Source organism: Bos indicus x Bos taurus, chromosome 5 (assembly GCF_003369695.1).
Source record: "Bos indicus x Bos taurus breed Angus x Brahman F1 hybrid chromosome 5, Bos_hybrid_MaternalHap_v2.0, whole genome shotgun sequence".
In the NCBI taxonomy this organism is placed as follows: Eukaryota; Metazoa; Chordata; class Mammalia; order Artiodactyla; family Bovidae; genus Bos; species Bos indicus x Bos taurus.
Window position 1 is genome coordinate 42,570,102 of NC_040080.1, and position 18,602 is coordinate 42,588,703.

Here is an 18,602-nt window from a genome sequence, read left to right on the forward strand (position 1 = left end):
CTCTCATCTGAATGTTCAGGGTATGAGCAAGGGGGTCTGCACCTTGTTTTCTGTGCAGTATCTTTCTGGATGGTTGCTGGAACTTATAATTATGCACTCTGCTCTCCTAGTCTCAATTCTATTTCTGTTGGCTTTTCCTGAAGTTGCAGCAATTACACAGTGTCAAAAAATTGATTTCTATTAGGATTGGCTGGTTTGATCTCCTTGCCGTCAGGGGACTCTCAGGACTCTTCTCCAACACCCCACTTCAAAAGCATCATTTCTTCGTCACTCAGCTTTCTTTACGGTGCAACTGTCACATCCATACATGACTACTGGAAAAACCATAGCTTTGACTAGATGGACCTTTTTTGGCAAAGTAATGTCTCTGCTTTTTAATATGCTGTCTAGGTTGGTCATAGCTTTTCTTCCAAGGAGCAAGTGTCTTTTAATTTCATGGCTGCAGTCACCATCTGCACTGATTTTAGAGCCCAAGAAGATAGAGTCTGTCACTGTTCCATTGTTTCCCCATCTATTTGCCATGAAGTGATGGGACCAGATGCCATGATCTTCGCTTTTTGAATGTTGAGTTTTAAGCTAAACTTTTCACTCCTCTTTCACTTTCATCAAGAGGCTCTTTTAGTTCTTCTTCATTTTCTGGCATAAGTGTGGTGTCATCTGCATATCTGAGGTTTTTGATATTTCTCCCTGCAATCTTGATTGCAGCTTTTGCTTCATTCAGCCCGGCATTTCACATGATGTACCTTGCATATAAGTTAAATAAGCAGGGTGACAATATACAGCCTTGACATAATCCTTTCCGAATTTGGAACCAGTCCATTGTTCCATATCCAGTTCCAAGTGTTGCTTCTTGACCTGCATACAGATTTCTCAGTAGTCAGGTAAAGTGGTCTGGTATTCCCGTCTCTTGAAGAATTTTCCACAGTTTTTTGTGATCCACACAAAGGCTTTGGTATAGTCAACAAATCAGAAATAGATGTTTTTCTGGAACTCTCCTGTTTTATCGATGATCCAGCAGATACTGCCAATTTGATCTCTGGTTCCTTTGCCTTTTCTAAATCAAACTTGAACATCTGAAATTCACAGTTCATGTACTGTTGAAGCCTGTCTTGGAGAATTTTGAGCATTACTTTGCTAGCATGTGACATGAGTGCAATCTTGAGGTAGTTTGAACATTCTTTGGCATTGCCTTTCTTTGGGATTGGAGTGAAAAATGACCATTTCCAGTCCTGTGGCCACTGCTGAGTTTTCCAAATTTGCTGGCATGTACTTCTTGCATTGAAAACCCCATGAACAGTATGAAAAGGCAAAAAGATATGATACTGAAAGATGAACTCCCCAGGTCAGTAGGTGCCCAATATGCTACTGGAGAAGAGTTGAGAAATAACTCCAGAAAGAATGAAAAGATGGAGCCAAAGTGAAAACAACGTCCAGTTGTGGGTATGACTGGTGATGCAAGTAAAGTCCAATGCTGTAAAGAACAAGTCTGCATAGGTATGTGGAATGTTAGATCCATGAATCAAGGTAAATTGGAAGTGGTCAAAACAGGAGATGGTAAAAATGAACATTGACATTTTAGGAATCAGTGAACTAAAATGGACTGTGATGGGTGAATTTAATTCAGATGACCATTATATCTACTACTGTGGGCAAGAATCTCTTTAAAAAAAAATGAAGTAGCCCTCATAGTCAACAAAAGAGTCTGAAATGCAGTACTTGGGTGCAATCTCAAACATGACAGAATGATCTCTGTTCATTTCCAAGGCAAACCATTCAATATCACAGTAATCCAAGTCTATGCCCCAACCACCAATGTCTATGAAGACATACAAGATGTTCTAGAACTAACACCCCAAAAAGATGTCCTTTTCATCAGAGGGGACTGGAATGCAAAAGTAGGAAGTCAAGGGATACCTGGAGTAACAGGCAAGTTTGGCCTCAGAGTACAAAATGAAGCAGAGCAAAGGCTAACAGATTTTTGCCAAGAGAACACACCAGTCATAGCAAACACCCTCTTCCAACAGCACAAGAGAAGACTCTACACGTGGACATCACCAGATGGTCAATACCAAAATCAGATTGATTATATTCTTTGCAGCCAAAGATGGAGAAGCTCTATACAGTCAGCAAAAACAAGACCAGAAGCTGACTGTGGCTCAGATCATGAACTCCTTATTGCCAAATTCAGACTGAAATTGAAGAAAGTAGGGAAACCCACTAGACCATTCAGGTATGACCTAAATCAAATTCCTTATGATTATACAGTGGAAGTGACAAATAGATTCAAGGGATTAGGTCTGATAGACAGAGTGCCTGAAGAACTATGGACAGAGGTTCGTGATATTGTACAGGAGGCAGTGATCAAGATCATCCCTAAAAAAAAAGAAAGACATAAGGAGACGCCATAAAATATGAGACTCCCTGGAAGCCAGATAATCAAAGCTTCTGTACCATCCTGAGCTCAGAAGGAGGAATTATGGGTCTGGAACTTCAAAGGGGAGGCAGACAATTCACAGAAGATTAGAAGAGCAAATGTTTGATGAACAAATGTTTGCTGCACCATGCAGACAAGTCTTTCTGATACAAAAAGTTACATCTGATAATAGCTGTTTTCCTGATTTAAGCCCTCGATCTAAATTCTTTTAAACAAGTAAGAGGCAGATTAAAAGCTCTTCCTAAGTCTGCTGGATCCCTATGGTTTTCAGCTCAAAATAATCCACGTTCCAAAGTGGCATATACTGGGATGACTTATTCCGCTCTCCCTCAGCTTTGATCAACTGAAGAACAGGTACAGCAGAGGAGAGGAAACAGTCAGAGGTCTGAGACTTCCAGCGCAGCTGCAGGGCCCTTTCTTAATACCACTGGATGTGTTTTGTTTTCAGGTTGTGAAGCACTAAGATACACACACGATACCTGTTTTCATATAGTTTTACAGAAGAGTCTTTTATACCCAGCTGCTCATAAATAGCTAAAATTAGACAGTATAACTTATGGATCCAAGTACCAATCGTCAGCTTATAAATGTTCTGTAAGTAATGGAGACAAACTAGTAGAGTGTGTGTCAAGGGAGTTTCAGGTTTAAGCAGCACATTATAAGTCACTGGTAAGTCACTAATTAGTCACTAGTTCATCCTATTAGGGGCCAGGGTCAGTTGCAGTTGTCTGGGGTCTCTGAAGATGAGCAAAGAGTGAACTTTAACTACCGATTAACCCCAACCTTACACAATAGTCCATATTCTTTGCCAGTATTGCTTCCCTCTCACCTGGACCTTACCAGTTTTAAATTTCACTACTTAGGTCTTCACCTGTCTCTCAAGTTATCACTCCTGCCATAGCAAAATTCCTTTCTCTAGGTTTTTCCCAAGTTCAGTTTCCACTTATTTCAAAACAAAAGGAAAAGCCAGTACCAGGAAGATGTTGGTAAGGAGACATCTTTTCGAAAGGTTAATGTAGATTGCAATGGTAGCAAATTGATCACCTTTAATAATTACCTAAAAAAATATATCTCGAATTTCTTAGACTTTTAATATAAATGTTGAAAAGCAGAATGCCGGGCATCTTAAGATACTTCAGGGTTTTGAACTTACATTTTAATAAGCACATATACAGCAGAATTCCTGTAGTATTAGTTAGCCTATAGTACTCACATGCCCAGAATATTGAAAGCCTTTGGAAGGGAAAGATTCTGGAGACACTGTAACAGTCAGGGTCAAGGTTATGGCTTTGCTTTAGCAGTCAGAGGTTTTACTCTGAAACTTAATAGACAATGAATGGTCAAAACTTGGGCATCTCTTGGTACTATTACATCATTATCTCTAGAATCAGTTCTTTGCAAGAAGTTATGTGTTGAAAATAATAAAATAATTTATTTTTCAGAAATAGTATCCACTAACGTTATAAAATGGAGCAAATTTACTGAGGCATTTGAATTTCTATTCATTCCTTATTTCATAGAAGGAAACTAAATCCTAGAGAATTTACAATAATCTGGTTCATAATAGCCATCATAAGCCATTCAAGCAACAGTTCACTTAATAAGCCATTTTTAGGCTTGGAACTTCCCTGGTGGTCCAGTAACTGGGACTTCATGCTCCCAGTGCAGGGGCCCCAGGTTCAGTCCCTGATCAGAGACCTAGATCCCACATGCCTCAATTAGGAGTCCACATGTCACAACTAAAGATACAGCATGCAACTAAGACCCCAGCGCAGCACATTAAAAAACATCATTTTTAAAAAGAAGAAGAAAGCAGATTTTAATGGTTCAGAATACATGTTCTAGAGCTAGATTGAACTCCTGACTCTGCACTTATTCTTGAACTTGGAGGAAATCATTATATAACCTACCCATGCCTCCATTAGCCTAGCTGTAAAATGGGATTATAATGGGCTCTACTTCATAGAGTTGTTATGGAGACTAAAAGTTTAAAAAGTTTTATATTTCTGAAGTGCTTAGAATGGTCTTGGCACATTGTAAACATTATATAAGTGCTTATTAAATAAATAAATTCTAGCTTGTAACTGAAGAATGCTATACGAGATACGGATTCTAGTGATATGTATGTATATCACTAAATGTGTATGTGATATATATGTATATATATGCCACATATACATATATATAAATAATTTTATCATGATTAGTCCATTATATAATTATGTTAACCATGTTCATTCTCATGTGGGAACAAGTTGGCTTTGTAGATACAGTTTGAAATAAGCAAAATGTAAAGAAACTGCGAATATACATGAGATACTAAGAACAGCAGGTTGGAGGGATGGAAAAAGTTGAGAGTGAGATTTTTATTCATTGCATATATTTTTATAATTTCTGGGTCTGAAATCAGTATCTCCTCATTTTAAATTATTCATATGATGAGCTAGAAGCATATCTACATGTTGATGGGGTTTTTTTTAAGAATCTTCAAATGGTGATTGATAAAGAAATTCTGAAGAATTTCCAACACTGTTCTATAAAAGCGTTTAACTGACCTTTTTTTTTTTGAGAAACCATTTTTTTTTTCATTTTATTTATTTATTTTTAACTTAACAATAATGTATTGGTTTTGCCATATATCAAAATGAACCCACCACAGGTATATATGTGCTCCCCGATAAAAGAACTACCTCTTAATAAGGATGTAGGATGGCTCGTTACAATTTACAAAGTGCTTTTAGAAATATTTTCTCATTATTTCTGACTACTCTGGAGTGAAGTAGAAAGCTATTTTTATGTTTTTAGAGGTAAGAAAATTGAAAGTCCTGGAAATTTTTTGGTGTAAGCTAGCATTCAAATCCAGGTCCAGAGCTATTTTTACTCTACCACCCACTTCTTTGTAAAATAGTTGTTTTTCTGAAGGTGTTATTTTTCATACTGTTCTATATATTGAAAACTTCATTTGAGTAACTATATTCACTATTAGTTTAAATTTTCTTCTTTATTACCAATGTTTGGGTTATTTGTTTCCTGGGTAATAAAGGTGCTTTATAATGGCTCAGACAGTAAAGAATTGCCTGCAATGCAGGAGACCCAGGTTTAATCCCTGGATGGGGAAGATCCCCTGGAGAAGGAATTGGCAACCCACTCCAGTATTCTTGCTGGAGAATCCCATGAACAGAGGAGCCTGGTGGCCTACAGTCCATAGGGTCGCAAATTGTCGAACATGGCAGAGTGGCCAAGCACATGTGTGTGCATGCGCACACACACACACACATATTAACAAAAATAAGCAAGTAAATCAGACCAGTCAGATACCCTGTAAAAGTTTCAGAACTATCTGGATGAATCAATCAGCCTCTACTATATGCACATACTTAAGGAATAAATAAAAATAGTGTCTCTAATAACCTTCAGCCCCCCGAAGGGTTAACTTGTATCTTTCAATCAAGTTATAAATTGCATCAATACCTCCCTTTCTGTTCAGGATTTTATCCCCCTGATACTTATCTCACATTTTGTCATTTTTCAATCCCTTCTTCTTTTTCATTCCTCTAATTTTTTATTTCAGTGTTCACTGCTATTTTTAAAAATTGTTTTAAATACATACCATTACTTCCACTTTTGTTCACTTCTTTCCTTTTCATGGTCTTTCTTCTCATTAAAAATCTTTATATAGGGTGTTCCCTTGGAAATGGAAACTAAAATTAATTATTATACTCAGTGATTTTGAAACTATTGATTCTATTCTTTACAGCAAGGTCACAAGAAAGTCTGTGAAGTTGAGGTGAAATAGGTGAGGTGCTAGAGATCCAACTATCTCTGGAATATCTGTCAATTGAGCCTTGATGTTTATTGCACAATCTAAATTTCAAATCTGTTTAGTGTACATTTCCCTTTCCCTAAATTTCCCTTTTCCATTTAATAAATTATTACAATAATTGTGTAATCAGGGCAGCATGGATATTCATAATTATAAGGAGATACTATCAGAAAAGAAAACTGTCATACCATCATTCATTATGATGTTTTGCATCGTTAAATTAAAAAAAAGAGAAATTTTAAAAAGAAAAACCAAAGTAGTAAGTAAGAGGTAACTAGACTCTTTTGGGAAATGATCATGGTTTCCTGACTTCAAGTTTGAGTATGGAAAGAAGAAAAGATCCCAGTATTTTAATATCTGCAAAAGCTCATTCCAAAATGAGTCAGTATGTCCTGATTGCAATACCCACCTCTCAAAGCCACACTTTCACTGATTAAAAAGTAATTTACAGGACGGAGGAGCCTGGTAGGCTGCAGTCCATGGGGTTGCTAAGAGTCTGACATGACTAAGCGACTTCACTTTCACTTTTCACTTTCATGCATTGGAGAAGGAAATAGCAACCCACTCCAGTGTTCCTGCCTGGAGAATCCCAGGGACGGGGGAGCCTGGTGGGCTGCTGTCTATGGGGTTGCATAGAGTCGGACATGACTGAATCGACTTAGCAGCAGCAGCAGCAGAGTCAGACACCACTGAAGTGACTTAGCAGCAGCAGCAGCAACAGTTCCTTGAGTGAACTTCAAATGAGCATACTACTTTGTGAAACATAGTATCTCTGTTACTGGATCTGATATGTACTGGACACTATCAGTGTCCATATCATACTGAACACTGCCAGATATCAGCACAATTTGCTGATATCATGTGGAATATTCATGCTGCAGGAAAACTCTTATCTGTTACTGAAAGAATGTGGAGGGTCCAGCTGCTCACCTCTCAAAAGCCAATAGACAGTCCAAGTTGGTGGAAAGGAAAGTTTGCTTTATTTCAGATGCCTCCAGGTGGTGTAGGGAGGAGGGCGGACATCTGTCCAAAGGCTGATTTCCCCCCAGTGGCAGCCACTGGGGCAAGAGCTTTTATAGACAGAAGGAGGGGACATATGCAGAAACAGTACAGTCAGTTCTGACAGTCATCTTCAAATTGATCATCTGTGGCTTGACCAGCATGATCTTGGTTGTTTTAGGTACAGTTAATCTTCAGTTTCAGGTCCATTTGTTTCCATTTCTCTGAGGTCAGTTCTCGGAATTGTGGCAGCTGATGTCGTGGATACAGTCTGTTTATTATATAGTTAACTTCTTCCCCCTGGTGTTTTAGTATCTATAAGACAGCTCACGGGATATGGCTCAGAATATTATCTATAACCCTTGAGAAGGAACTAAAGGTCTTTGACTATGCTTAGTGACTACATTATTATTTGGTCTCCTTTGACTGTTTTCCTTTGTTTCTGTATTTTTCATTTCTCTGATTAAACTTATTCTTTGACTAAAGTTTTCTACAGACAAAGGCAGGCAAAGGACATGGGGACGGAGGGGTAAGGACTGCACTGTTTCATATCAACTTTGCAAAAAAAAAAGATATTTTATCAGCAGTTAAATATTTTATAGTCTCTCAAAAGACTATAAGCAAATAAAAAGTAGATTAGTGGTTGCCTTGGGCTAGAGGGGATGGGAGTGGCAATAGCTAAAATACATGGAATATTTTTTTTCTTTTTACCTCACTGTACAGCTTTTTGTGATCTGAGTTCCTTGACTGAGGATTGAACCCGTGCCCTCAGCAGTGAAAGCGCAGAGTCCTCAGCACTGGAACTGCCAGGGAAGTCCCTGGAATTTGTTTTTTGCGGTGATGAATATGTTCTGAAATTGAGTGTGGTTATGGTCACAACTCTGTGACTGTATTAAAAACTATTGAATTGTATGCTTTAAATGAGTGAATTTTAGGTATGTGAATTACATCTTTAATAAAGTTGATACCAAACAAATTTTTACACAAAAAGTTCTGTAAAACACATCTTCCACCCAATTAAGATGCAATGTAAATGTTTATTAAGCTATTAAAATAATATCTGTATTATTTTAATGTCCTTTTATACAAGTAAAAGAAGGAGAAAATGGTAAATCAGGGTATAAGAAAATCAGTCATCTCTTATTTATTTTGTGCCATCTCAAATGTTTACACTAAAAAGGTGGATTTTATGTTGCTGTCGAGATTTTGCTTAAGAAGAATGTTTAAAATGAGGTATTGAAATGTGAATTGCTTGTGAGATGGCTGGTCCTTGACTTCTAATGGAGGCTGATATCCCCTGGGAAAGATGCTGATATTGCTTCAAATTCAATCTAGAATAGATAACTCTTGATGAAGCCACTTTCTTCAGAACAAGATTTGCAGGTACTTTCAAAGTGAGGATTACAGAGTCTTGCTTTGTTATAGCTATATTACTCTTGTATACTTGATCATCTTGTCTCACCCCTTTTCATACCTATTCACTCCTCTCCTTTTAATCTCCATTATTTAAATCTGATGATCCATTCAGTGCTTGGCAATTGGAAGGAATCTGGAGTTGTGCTGTAAAGAGCTTGGTGGTTTACCCCACTCAACTGTATAGGTACTGTCATTTTCTACTGCCTTAGTGTAACAGTTTTCAGTGGTTTGGTCTGTGGATTGATCAAAATGCTCCTTTTAAAAGGCAAAGATCTTGTGGTCAAAAAAATTTAGCAAATGCTACATATCACATCTTACTCTTAGAAAGTCTCAATGCATGTTAGCATATCAAGGGCTCTGAGAAGTCTAGCAGAAAAAAGATGCGTGTAACTTTAATATTCCAGTAACCCTGCACAGAACTAGCCTCATGTGGAGCTTACTAATGGACAGTGCTGTCCTAAAGTGGTAATCCTCTCCTCTATTTCTCTTCCCCAGCCATGGCAAATCTTGTTACGTGCTTTTTTTCCTCACTGAGCTTGTTTGTTTTAAGCCACATTTCAAACTCACCTTGTTTGTTTTTCCTAGCTATTTCCCAGTTGTTTAGTCGGGATTGCACCTGGAGATGCTGTCTGTATGGTGCTCTGGTCATCTCGTTTTCTTCACTGATAGCTCTCCTGAAGACTGTGAAGCCCACATGACTGCCTGATAGAGCAACTGGTCTTCCTTTATTGTGATTTTGGAAAAAGATCTCTTTGTCTATCAGCTTGTTATTGGCTGATCTCACAAAGACATCACAGTGTCAATGTCCCTCATGGATTATACCCATTCTTAAGAGAGATTACATAATAAGTTGTGTCAGTCCTATGCATCTACATCTATAGATGTTTATCAAACCCTTTTCTTGTTACAAATTTCTACAGAGATGGAATAAAGTATAAATATACATGGATTGGATGTCATTAAAAGGGTTTTTAAACACTGGAGAATTTTACCTGTGGCTTGCTTTGTAGATGAGCATTTTTTTCCAATCTATAAACTCACATATATGAAATGTACAAATATACCTGTACTTTTTTGGCTATACCCAGCTAAGTTCACCCATTCAAAGACTTCCCAACTTTCTTCACAATTACCACCAATCCACCCCAGGCTGGAAGTGATGAGTCTGAGCTGTGGGATATGACTACCATAAGTGACGTACTTCCCTGGGTTCTGAGGTACATGGGGACCAATTATTGAAAACTAGTGAAGGACATCTGGTCCTTCTGACATCTAGTGAAGGAAAAATAACCAATACCCAGAAAACAAATAAATAGTGATAAACACTTTTCAGACCATTAAAACAGGGTTATGTGAGTGTGACTGGGCAGCTATTGGGTACTTTAGATTCAATGGTCATCTCTTGTGGAGATGACATTTGGGATCCTAATAAAGAGACCAAAAAAAGTGTGAACAAAGAGGGAAATCTAAGCAGAGGAGACACCTGGTGCAAGGACTCTAAAGCAGGACCCAGCTTGAGATGGTTAGGAAATCAGAAGCTCAGAAAGCAGGGGCATGATGTGTTTGTTGGAGAAAGCTATAGGATGAGCACTTTAAGTAAGCAAGAATCAGGTCCAGTAGGGTTCTGTTAGCCCTGGTAGGGATTTGAGAGTCATCAGCATATCGGTGGTATATTTAAAGCCAGAGCCCTGGATGAGGTTACCTTTGGAGAGTAGTCAGAAAAGCGAGGGGCTCAGTATAGATTTGGTACACTGAACAGTAGAGAGGTTGAGCTGAGAAGGAGAAGAGCAAGTCAGAAAGAACTGCAAAGAAACAGCCAGTGAGATTAGAGTTTAGATGTCTGAAAAGCCAATAGCATAAAGAAAGAGTTTCAGAAAGGAGGGAGTGGTAAACGCTGTTGAAGGAGTGGGGTGAGAGGAAAACACAGGCATGGCCCCCAAATCCAGTGGCAACATGGAAGTTATTGATGACTTTGACAAGAGCAGATGCAGTGTTCATTGGAACGGATTGAAAAAAAAATCATGACTATAGAAATTGAAATATGGATGTAAAAGTTAGAGTTTCTTTAAGACTGGATTTAGTCTTTAAACTGTGTACAGTAGCTTAGAAGAAAGTAATGAGAATGGGAATATGAACCATACCTCCTTATCTTCTGTCCCACCCCCAACCCAAGTAAACATGAGGCAAGATTCTCAGGATAGAGGAGACTGATCGTAGGAAGAGAGAAGCTGGGAACTTACCACACTGTGGATATGTTTATGAATGACCAATAAAGAATGCCTAAGGTCCCATCAAGTCATGGAAAATAGATGCAGAAACAGTGGAAACAGTGTCAGACTTTATTTTTGGGGGCTCCAAAATCACTGCAGATGGTGATTGCAGCCATGAAATTAAAAGACACTCTTTCGAAGGAAAGTTATGACCAACCTAGATAGCATATTCAAAGCAGAGACATTAGTTTGCCAACAAAGGTCCGTCCAGTCAAAGCTATGGTTTTTCCAGTGGTCATGTATGGATGTGAGAGTTGGACTGTGAAGAAAGCTGAGTGCCAAAGAATTGATGCTTTTGAACTGTGGTGTTGGAGAAGACTCTTGAGAGTCCCTTGGACTGCAAGGAGATCCAGCCAGTCCATTCTGAAGGAGATCAGCCCTGGGATTTCTTTGGAAGGAATGATGTTAAAGCTGAAACTCCAGTCCTTTGGCCACCTTATGTGAAGACTTGACTCATTGGAAAAGACTCTGATGCTGGGAGGGATTGGGGGCAGAAGGAGAAGGGGACGACAGAGGATGAGATGGCTGGATGGCATCACCAACTCGATGGACGTGAGTTTGAGTGAACTCTGGGAGTTGGACAGGGAGGCCTGGCGTGCTGCGATTCATGGGGTCGCAAAGAGTCGGACACGACTTAGTGACTGAACTGAACTGAACTGAAGGCTTGTTTGAGAGATTCAGAACTGGTTTGTTTTTTTAATCCACCACTCATACCAGGCACCATTCTGATCCACCTAACAGATGGAGGTTATTCCCCTGACAGGAAAAGAAACAGGCACAGAGAATTAGTAACCTTGACCAAAGTTACTGTGTTGAAGCATGGGTTTGAACCCAAGAAAGTTTGGTCCAGAGTCAGGGCCCTTCACCACCACATCCCACTACCTCTTCATGAGTTGTAATTGAAACCACAGGGCATGGATCTGTATTTTGTCCAGTTCTGTCCTTCTTTGAGCATAACAAGGCAGAAAGTTGGGTTCTGTGTTCGAGAGAGAGAGATGCAAGGGAGTAAAATGTGTTTGAAAGACAGTATGTGATAATAGTGGAATCAAACATGGGTAAAGAAGGAAGTAAAAACACAGGGTTGAAGATAATGAGAACATTGGAGATAAAAGCATAACAAACTTTGATGGAAGAATGTCTTTCCTCTGGGGAGAACTGGAGATGATTTAGAAAAATATGAAGTAAGTTATTCATTATGTGGGACAGAGAACAAATCACCTAAGCTGAGGACATGAGAGGTCAGGCAAGAACTGTCATCCACTCCTCTCACCAGCAAGAGAAGAGTTAATTTTTGGCCAAAAGAAGGAAAATAAATATTAAGGTCTTGAAGTGCCAGAACTCCCCATCAGCAGCAACTCTATGGGAGAGAAGTAAGAAAGTCAGTACTGCATATCCCATTCTTTCCCCTCTCCAGTTGTCTTCCTCACTCCGCTCACAGATCCAGAAATTCCTGGTTTGACTACCCAAATTAATATTACATGTAATTATTAAGAAGACAAGTCTTTAACTCTCATGTTCACTTTGTTGTAAAATTTCTTCCTTTCTTACAGTTCTGTTATCCTTATTAGGCCGTTGTTTTTTCACTCTACTCTTCTTCCTCTTTCATTTATTATTACATCAGTCAGTGCCCAAGTCTTGTTCATGCTGAGATGTTCCTCAATATTCCTTATCCTCTTCCTCATGCTGACTTTTAGGGGATGGCTTAGCTTGTTCTCCTGTCCACCTTCCCACCTCTCAGAGTGACTTTTCAAGACATGGGTCTTGTTACATGACGACTTTGTTTAAAAGACTTTGATGATTCCCCAAATTCCTTTGTTTAATATAGAACTTCCTGCAAAGTCTATCTCGTTACTTTGCACCAACCATACCAAACTGCCCTATTTCCTAAACCACAGCCTAGTAAAGAACTTGAAAGATTCCAAGTAATGAAAATATTTTGGTTCCTCCTACTACCTCATAGGTTAACCACACTAGACGGTAATTTAACATTTTATTTTATGAAATAACACCAAATGTAGACATAAGCTGAAAATAATTAGCTTTTTTAGATTTTCCTGAATTTCTGTCTTCTCTTTCTCTCTGTCAGTGCTCCAGCTTCACTGGTGCCCTAAGGAATGCTCACTCTGGCTATTGGCTATTTTAGTATTGTCCTCAACACAAATAATACTCTCCTTTTGGCCAAAAGTTTACTTTGAACTGGAAGGTTCATCCACCTCTTTACCATTTAGTCAACTCTACTTGTCCTTCAAGGTTCTAGTCAAATATTATGTCCATTATAAAGCTACCCCTGACTCATCCAGGAGTAATTAGAAATAATAATAATTGCTCTCAGCCTTTAGACGTGAATGTCTCTCTGTAGAAGCACATATTCCACTGTTAGGGAAATTTTCTGTGTGCTGGGCATCTCTGCTCATTTCCCCATATTATATCATTAAATTCTCATAACTACCATATAATATTAAGTATTAGTATGCCCAATTTACAGATGAGTAAGCTGTGGGCAAGAACTTGTCACCCAACTCACACAAGCTATTATTGAGATCTAATATGACAATGAATATAATTAAGTTATAAAAAGCTAAGAGCTATAGACCTGGAAGGCACTGTTAGTGTTTACACTTTTTTAGCCTTTGTGTAGTAATAAGTGCTTATATTTTCATATCTCTGGCCAATAGTAGAGGGAATTTATTATTCCCACAAAAAGAAATCCTCTTAACGTTAATCAAAAGAAAACCCTCAGAATGCTGCTACAGTCAAGTACAATGCAAACCATGAGGATCGTCTACCCCAAACATTTCAGGGACTCCCCTGTCCTCTGAGAAGAGGCTGGGACTCAGGTCTTTGGAGGTGAAAGCCTAGAGTATTCCCTGGTTATGCCATTTTCTCTACTTTCTCATGCTTTAGTTTCTTCACTCTAATTATTCTTGATAAGGGTTTTTAGTAGAGCTCAGCATCATCTTATCCCAGAAAGAAAAAAAAAAAATGTCAGTGATGAGTGGATGATGAGTATGCAAAAAACAAACATAGCAAATTTTTAAATTTGCTGTGGAAGCATTGCCTGAAAATTTAACTGTGGCAATTCAAAAAAACATGCGTTTCTAGCAAAATAAATGAGATCAGTTTTCTTCCTCTGGGTCTTATGTCTGTTTTATTGCTAGAAAGTCTTTCAATTTAACGGTCTCCACACCAAGCTCTTCCTTTTCCTTAATTAACATCAGAAGTTTTCATTCGCTGTCTTATGAGTTATTTGTTGGTGACCCTTATTAGCTTTGCCATGGCCTTAAATTTGTCCTTACATTTACTGTCTTACTATGTAAGATTTTATGGTTAATTCTGAGTTTATATGAGCTAGATTTCCTGGGCATTATATTTACATTGTATGCAGTCACATTTTATAGAATTTTTGTCTATAATTTTATGTAAATGACTAGCATCCAGTTTGTTAGCTTCCTCATATGTTCATGCATATAAATGAGGAGAACTAAATAACTATAAATCATTCAGTTAATGGTAAACCTTTAAAGATACAGAAAAATATTATTTAAGATTTCCTATTTCTACAAAATAAAAGAATTTAATAAAATATTGTAATTTGGCTTTACCACCAAACTCTACTGTTTTTCATTCTATACTTATTGAACATGTATGCTTAAAGTATTTTTCAAGGAGCAGGGAATAAAGTAATGTTTCTGCCTCCAAATAGCTGGACAGTATATTGAAGAATTGTAACAAGTCAAGGCATTTCACAGATTTCACAGATTTGGGTATGTTTATTTGAAAATGTGTTTTCTCACTTTGTTCCCTGCTCTAAGAACCCAGAAGAAAACCATAATCCCTACAATAATATTTTTTAGATCTTGTTTTCAGCTATTTGTACACCTGTTTATTCATTCCATGGTTATAAAGACCTAAAATATGTCAGGTATTAGGGACACATGAGCAACACTATAGAAAAGATTGATTATATTCAGATGTTAAAAATGTAAAAGGTATGTAAATTACTAATTTCAAGTAATGTTTAGTGCTGTTCTTTCAACAGTTATTTTTTCAATATCTACTCCATACTAAAATTCTGATCTATAAAGGAAATCATGTAAGAATATGGGAGACTGAAGGGCAGAGGTGGGGGAGTTGTTCAGGGAAGGCCTCTGTGAAGAAATAACATTTGAACTGAGACCTAAATGACAAATAGAAGCAGAAAAGTTTCCTAACTTGGGTCAAGGGAATCTGTGGATCAAATGCAGAAGACCTGTAAACTTGGAGGGAAAAATTATTACATCTCCTTTTTCTCTAGACTCAGACTAAAATTTAACGTTTTCTTCTGTTTGAATGTAGGCAACAAACTTCAGTAGCATTAGCAACACCGTTACTTTGTATATTTTCATACCACATCATATTGTAGAATCTTTAAATATCATCATTGCTTTGAAAATATATTTCTTAGATCTACCACTAGATCTGATTATACATTCCATTAATAAAGAGTCACATGTATTAGTGTGTCAATTATGTATTACTAATCACCCCAAATTTAAGGGCTTAAAATAATACCCCATGATTCTGTAGATCAGATATTCAAGCTGTACTCAGCTGGGCAGTTTTTACCAACTAGCCTGTGGTCACTCATGTGGCAGCCATCATCTGGCAGCCATCTGAGCCGAAGAATTCAAGGTGTCTCACTCCCGTGCCTGGCAGCTGGTGCTGACTATTTGCTGAGGCACATGCTCCAGCAGGCTAGCCTGGGCCTCTTCACGTGGTGGTGGAGTTCCAAGAGAGGAAGAACAATAGCTTCAAGGCCTTTTAAGGCTAAGGCTTCCACTGCATTCTGTAGGCCAGTTCAGGGTTGGCTTGAAAGGAGACTGTACTGCGTGTGACCACAGGAAAGTATGATTAATTGAGGGCCACTACCATAAATAATCTGGGGCTTCCCTAATGGCTCAGATGGTAAAGAATCTGACTGTAATGCAGGAGACCCAGGTTCCATCCCTGAGTCAGGAAGATCCCCTAGAGAAGGGAATCACTACCCACTCCATATTCTTGTCTGGAGAATTCCATGGACAGAGGAGCCTGGTGGGCTACAGTCCATGGGGTTGCAGAGTTATACATGAATGAGCAACTAACACTTTCTTTTTACCATAAATAATCTACCTGATTACCATATCATAATTTTATAAAATACTATATTAACTTAATTTTAACATAGTCAGTGTCCTTTATAATGTTGTCTTTTATGCTGTAAGGGAAGAAAATTTCCATCTATCTTCTTAGATTCTGTGACTAGGATGAAGAATTCAATTGACATAAAGCTGATTAACAAGAAAAAAAGTATATAAATGTATTGAATTTTTTTACAAGTACATGGGAGTCTTCAAAAGGAAAATGAAGGCCAGAAATCATTAGGCCCAAAAACTTATATACCTTTTTTGCACAAAGAATGATAAATTATGGGGATATGAGAAGACAAAGGAGCTTGGACTGGGGGTAGTATATCATGGGACAGTGACTAGGAACTAACTAGACGGAACTAATGGAAGATCATTTTAGTAGGTCTGTTTGCACAGGTCCATTTTGGCACTGACTCCCAGTCTCTGGCGATGAGTGTTCTCTTCCAGTACAAAGAAGGCACCTTTCCAAGGGAAATTTCATGTCCAGCTTTTATGTAGAAAAGGAGAGGGAAGAGAACCCTTCCTGAATCTGCTGTCTGTCAAATGCCTTCAGCTCAAAATAATCAATATACCAAAGTGCCATATTTTGGCATTGGAAGATCTGAACTCGTTCAGTGCCCTTTAAAATATTCTGAGAAGTGGTCTGTCAGCTTCACCACATTGTCAGAGAGGCTCATGGCACCTTGATCTGGAGGCAGGGAGTCTGGGAGGGGAAATGCAAAAGTCTGAAGGCAGGAATGAGCTGCCAAGTTCAACATCTTGTGGGAGCAGAAAGAAGTTTCTGTGGCTGAAGCCAGGGTAGCTGGAGCAAGGCAGAATTAGGCCATGTGGCTTTAGTTGGGAGATTTTGAAACTTGTAGAAGGACTCCCCCATCAAAGTTAGGAAAATTGGTGGTTTTATGCATGTGTGCGTGTGTATGTGTGTGTGTGCGTGCACACACACATGTGTGCATGTTCAATCGTGTCTGACTCTTTGCAACCCAGTGGACTGTAGACTGCCAGGCTCCTTTCAAGAATACTGGAGTGGGTTGCCATTTCCCATTCCAGGGGATCTTCCCGACCTAAGAATCAAACCATATCTCCTGCATTGACAGGTGGATTCTTTACCACTGTGCCACTTGCGAAGCATATTAATCTATAATTTTCTAAATATATGGTGGCTAAATTTCCATTTTAGTGCATAAAACTACTACTTATTCCTTTTTCTCAAATAAATTATTTTAAATAATTTTATATTTTCCACTAAAGGATGCATGATCATTTCATTGTTCCCTATTATTGGCAAATATTTAAACTTTTCCTATTCTTTGTGTAAGTATGTATGACTGTATTTTTCTTTTTGTTTATGTCTAAGAAAGTATGCTTAAGAATGATTTTAGAATTGCTGGGTTATGTGTATGTGCTTGTAAAGTTTGACAGATTTTAAATTGTTACTCAAAAAAAGATGGTACCAATACCAATTTACACTCCATGTGATATTTTTATTATTATTAACTACCAGGACTTTATCTACACTTATTAAAATCTATTGTAAGAAACTTTTGTATTTACTGTTTATTCTCTTGTTTCAGAACAATGAGATGGGGGAGCTACAAAGAATACGGATGAAGGATGAAATCCGAGAATATAAATTCCGAGAGGCCCGTCTCCTTCAGGACTACACTGAACTAGAGGAGGAAAACATCACGCTGCAGAAACTGGTGTCCACATTAAAACAGAACCAGGTGAGGTTTAAGATTTTTGGTTGCACTCCAAATGGATTCACACCTTCTGAAATCTTAAATCTTCTTCCTTCTTAATCTTAAATCTTAAACCTTCTTAAGTCTCTATACTAAAATTCTGATCTATAAAGGAAATCATATAGGAATATGGGAGACTTTATCAGAAAATAAACTGTTGAAGTTTGCCTCAATCTCCCAACATTAATTATGTGCTGAAATTTCCCAACTCTCCTATTTTAGCTAAAATTTAAAAGGCAAACCTAGAAGTACTATAATTACCAAAAAACTTTATTGGATAGAAAAAATTTACTTTATTCTTTAGTTATATGTTAATTTATTTCTGGAGTAAGCTAAATGTGTTGTAATTAATCTAACCTGACAACTTATTAAAAACCTTATTTTAAACTTATAATACAAGCTTAAAGTTTCCCTGCAATCTATCTCTTTCACTCTCTCTCTCGTAAATTGTTTTCAAACCATGCAAGGAGGGGTATTATGAAACGTAAATCAGTAAGAAAAACATTATAAGAAAAAGAAGATGCCTAAATTCTTTGTTCTGCTGTAACCTGACAAAAAAGATTGCATGTGTACATTTGAATAATTTTGTGAGTAATGAGGCTTAGAAAACGTAATCATTTAATTTTCCTGATCAGTTTGCTTTGTGGTTTGTTATAGCTATTAGTGGGCTTTCCTGGTAGCTCAGACGGTAAAGCGTCTGCCTACAATGTGGGAGACCTGGGTTCAATCCCTGGGTTGGAAAGATCCGCTGGAGAA

General features: G+C 38.0%; 1 protein-coding gene across 7 annotated transcripts in view; it reads left to right on the plus strand.

Moving 5' to 3' along the window:
* BICD1 (BICD cargo adaptor 1) overlaps window positions 1-18,602 on the plus strand; it is a 253,436-nt gene that overhangs the window by 163,330 nt on the left and 71,504 nt on the right. For all 7 annotated transcript variants that reach the window (XM_027541683.1, XM_027541678.1, XM_027541679.1 and 4 more), the window contains exon 3: window positions 17,679-17,831. In XM_027541683.1, coding sequence (XP_027397484.1) covers window positions 17,679-17,831 — 153 coding nt within the window. The remainder of the gene's footprint in view (window positions 1-17,678; window positions 17,832-18,602) is intronic.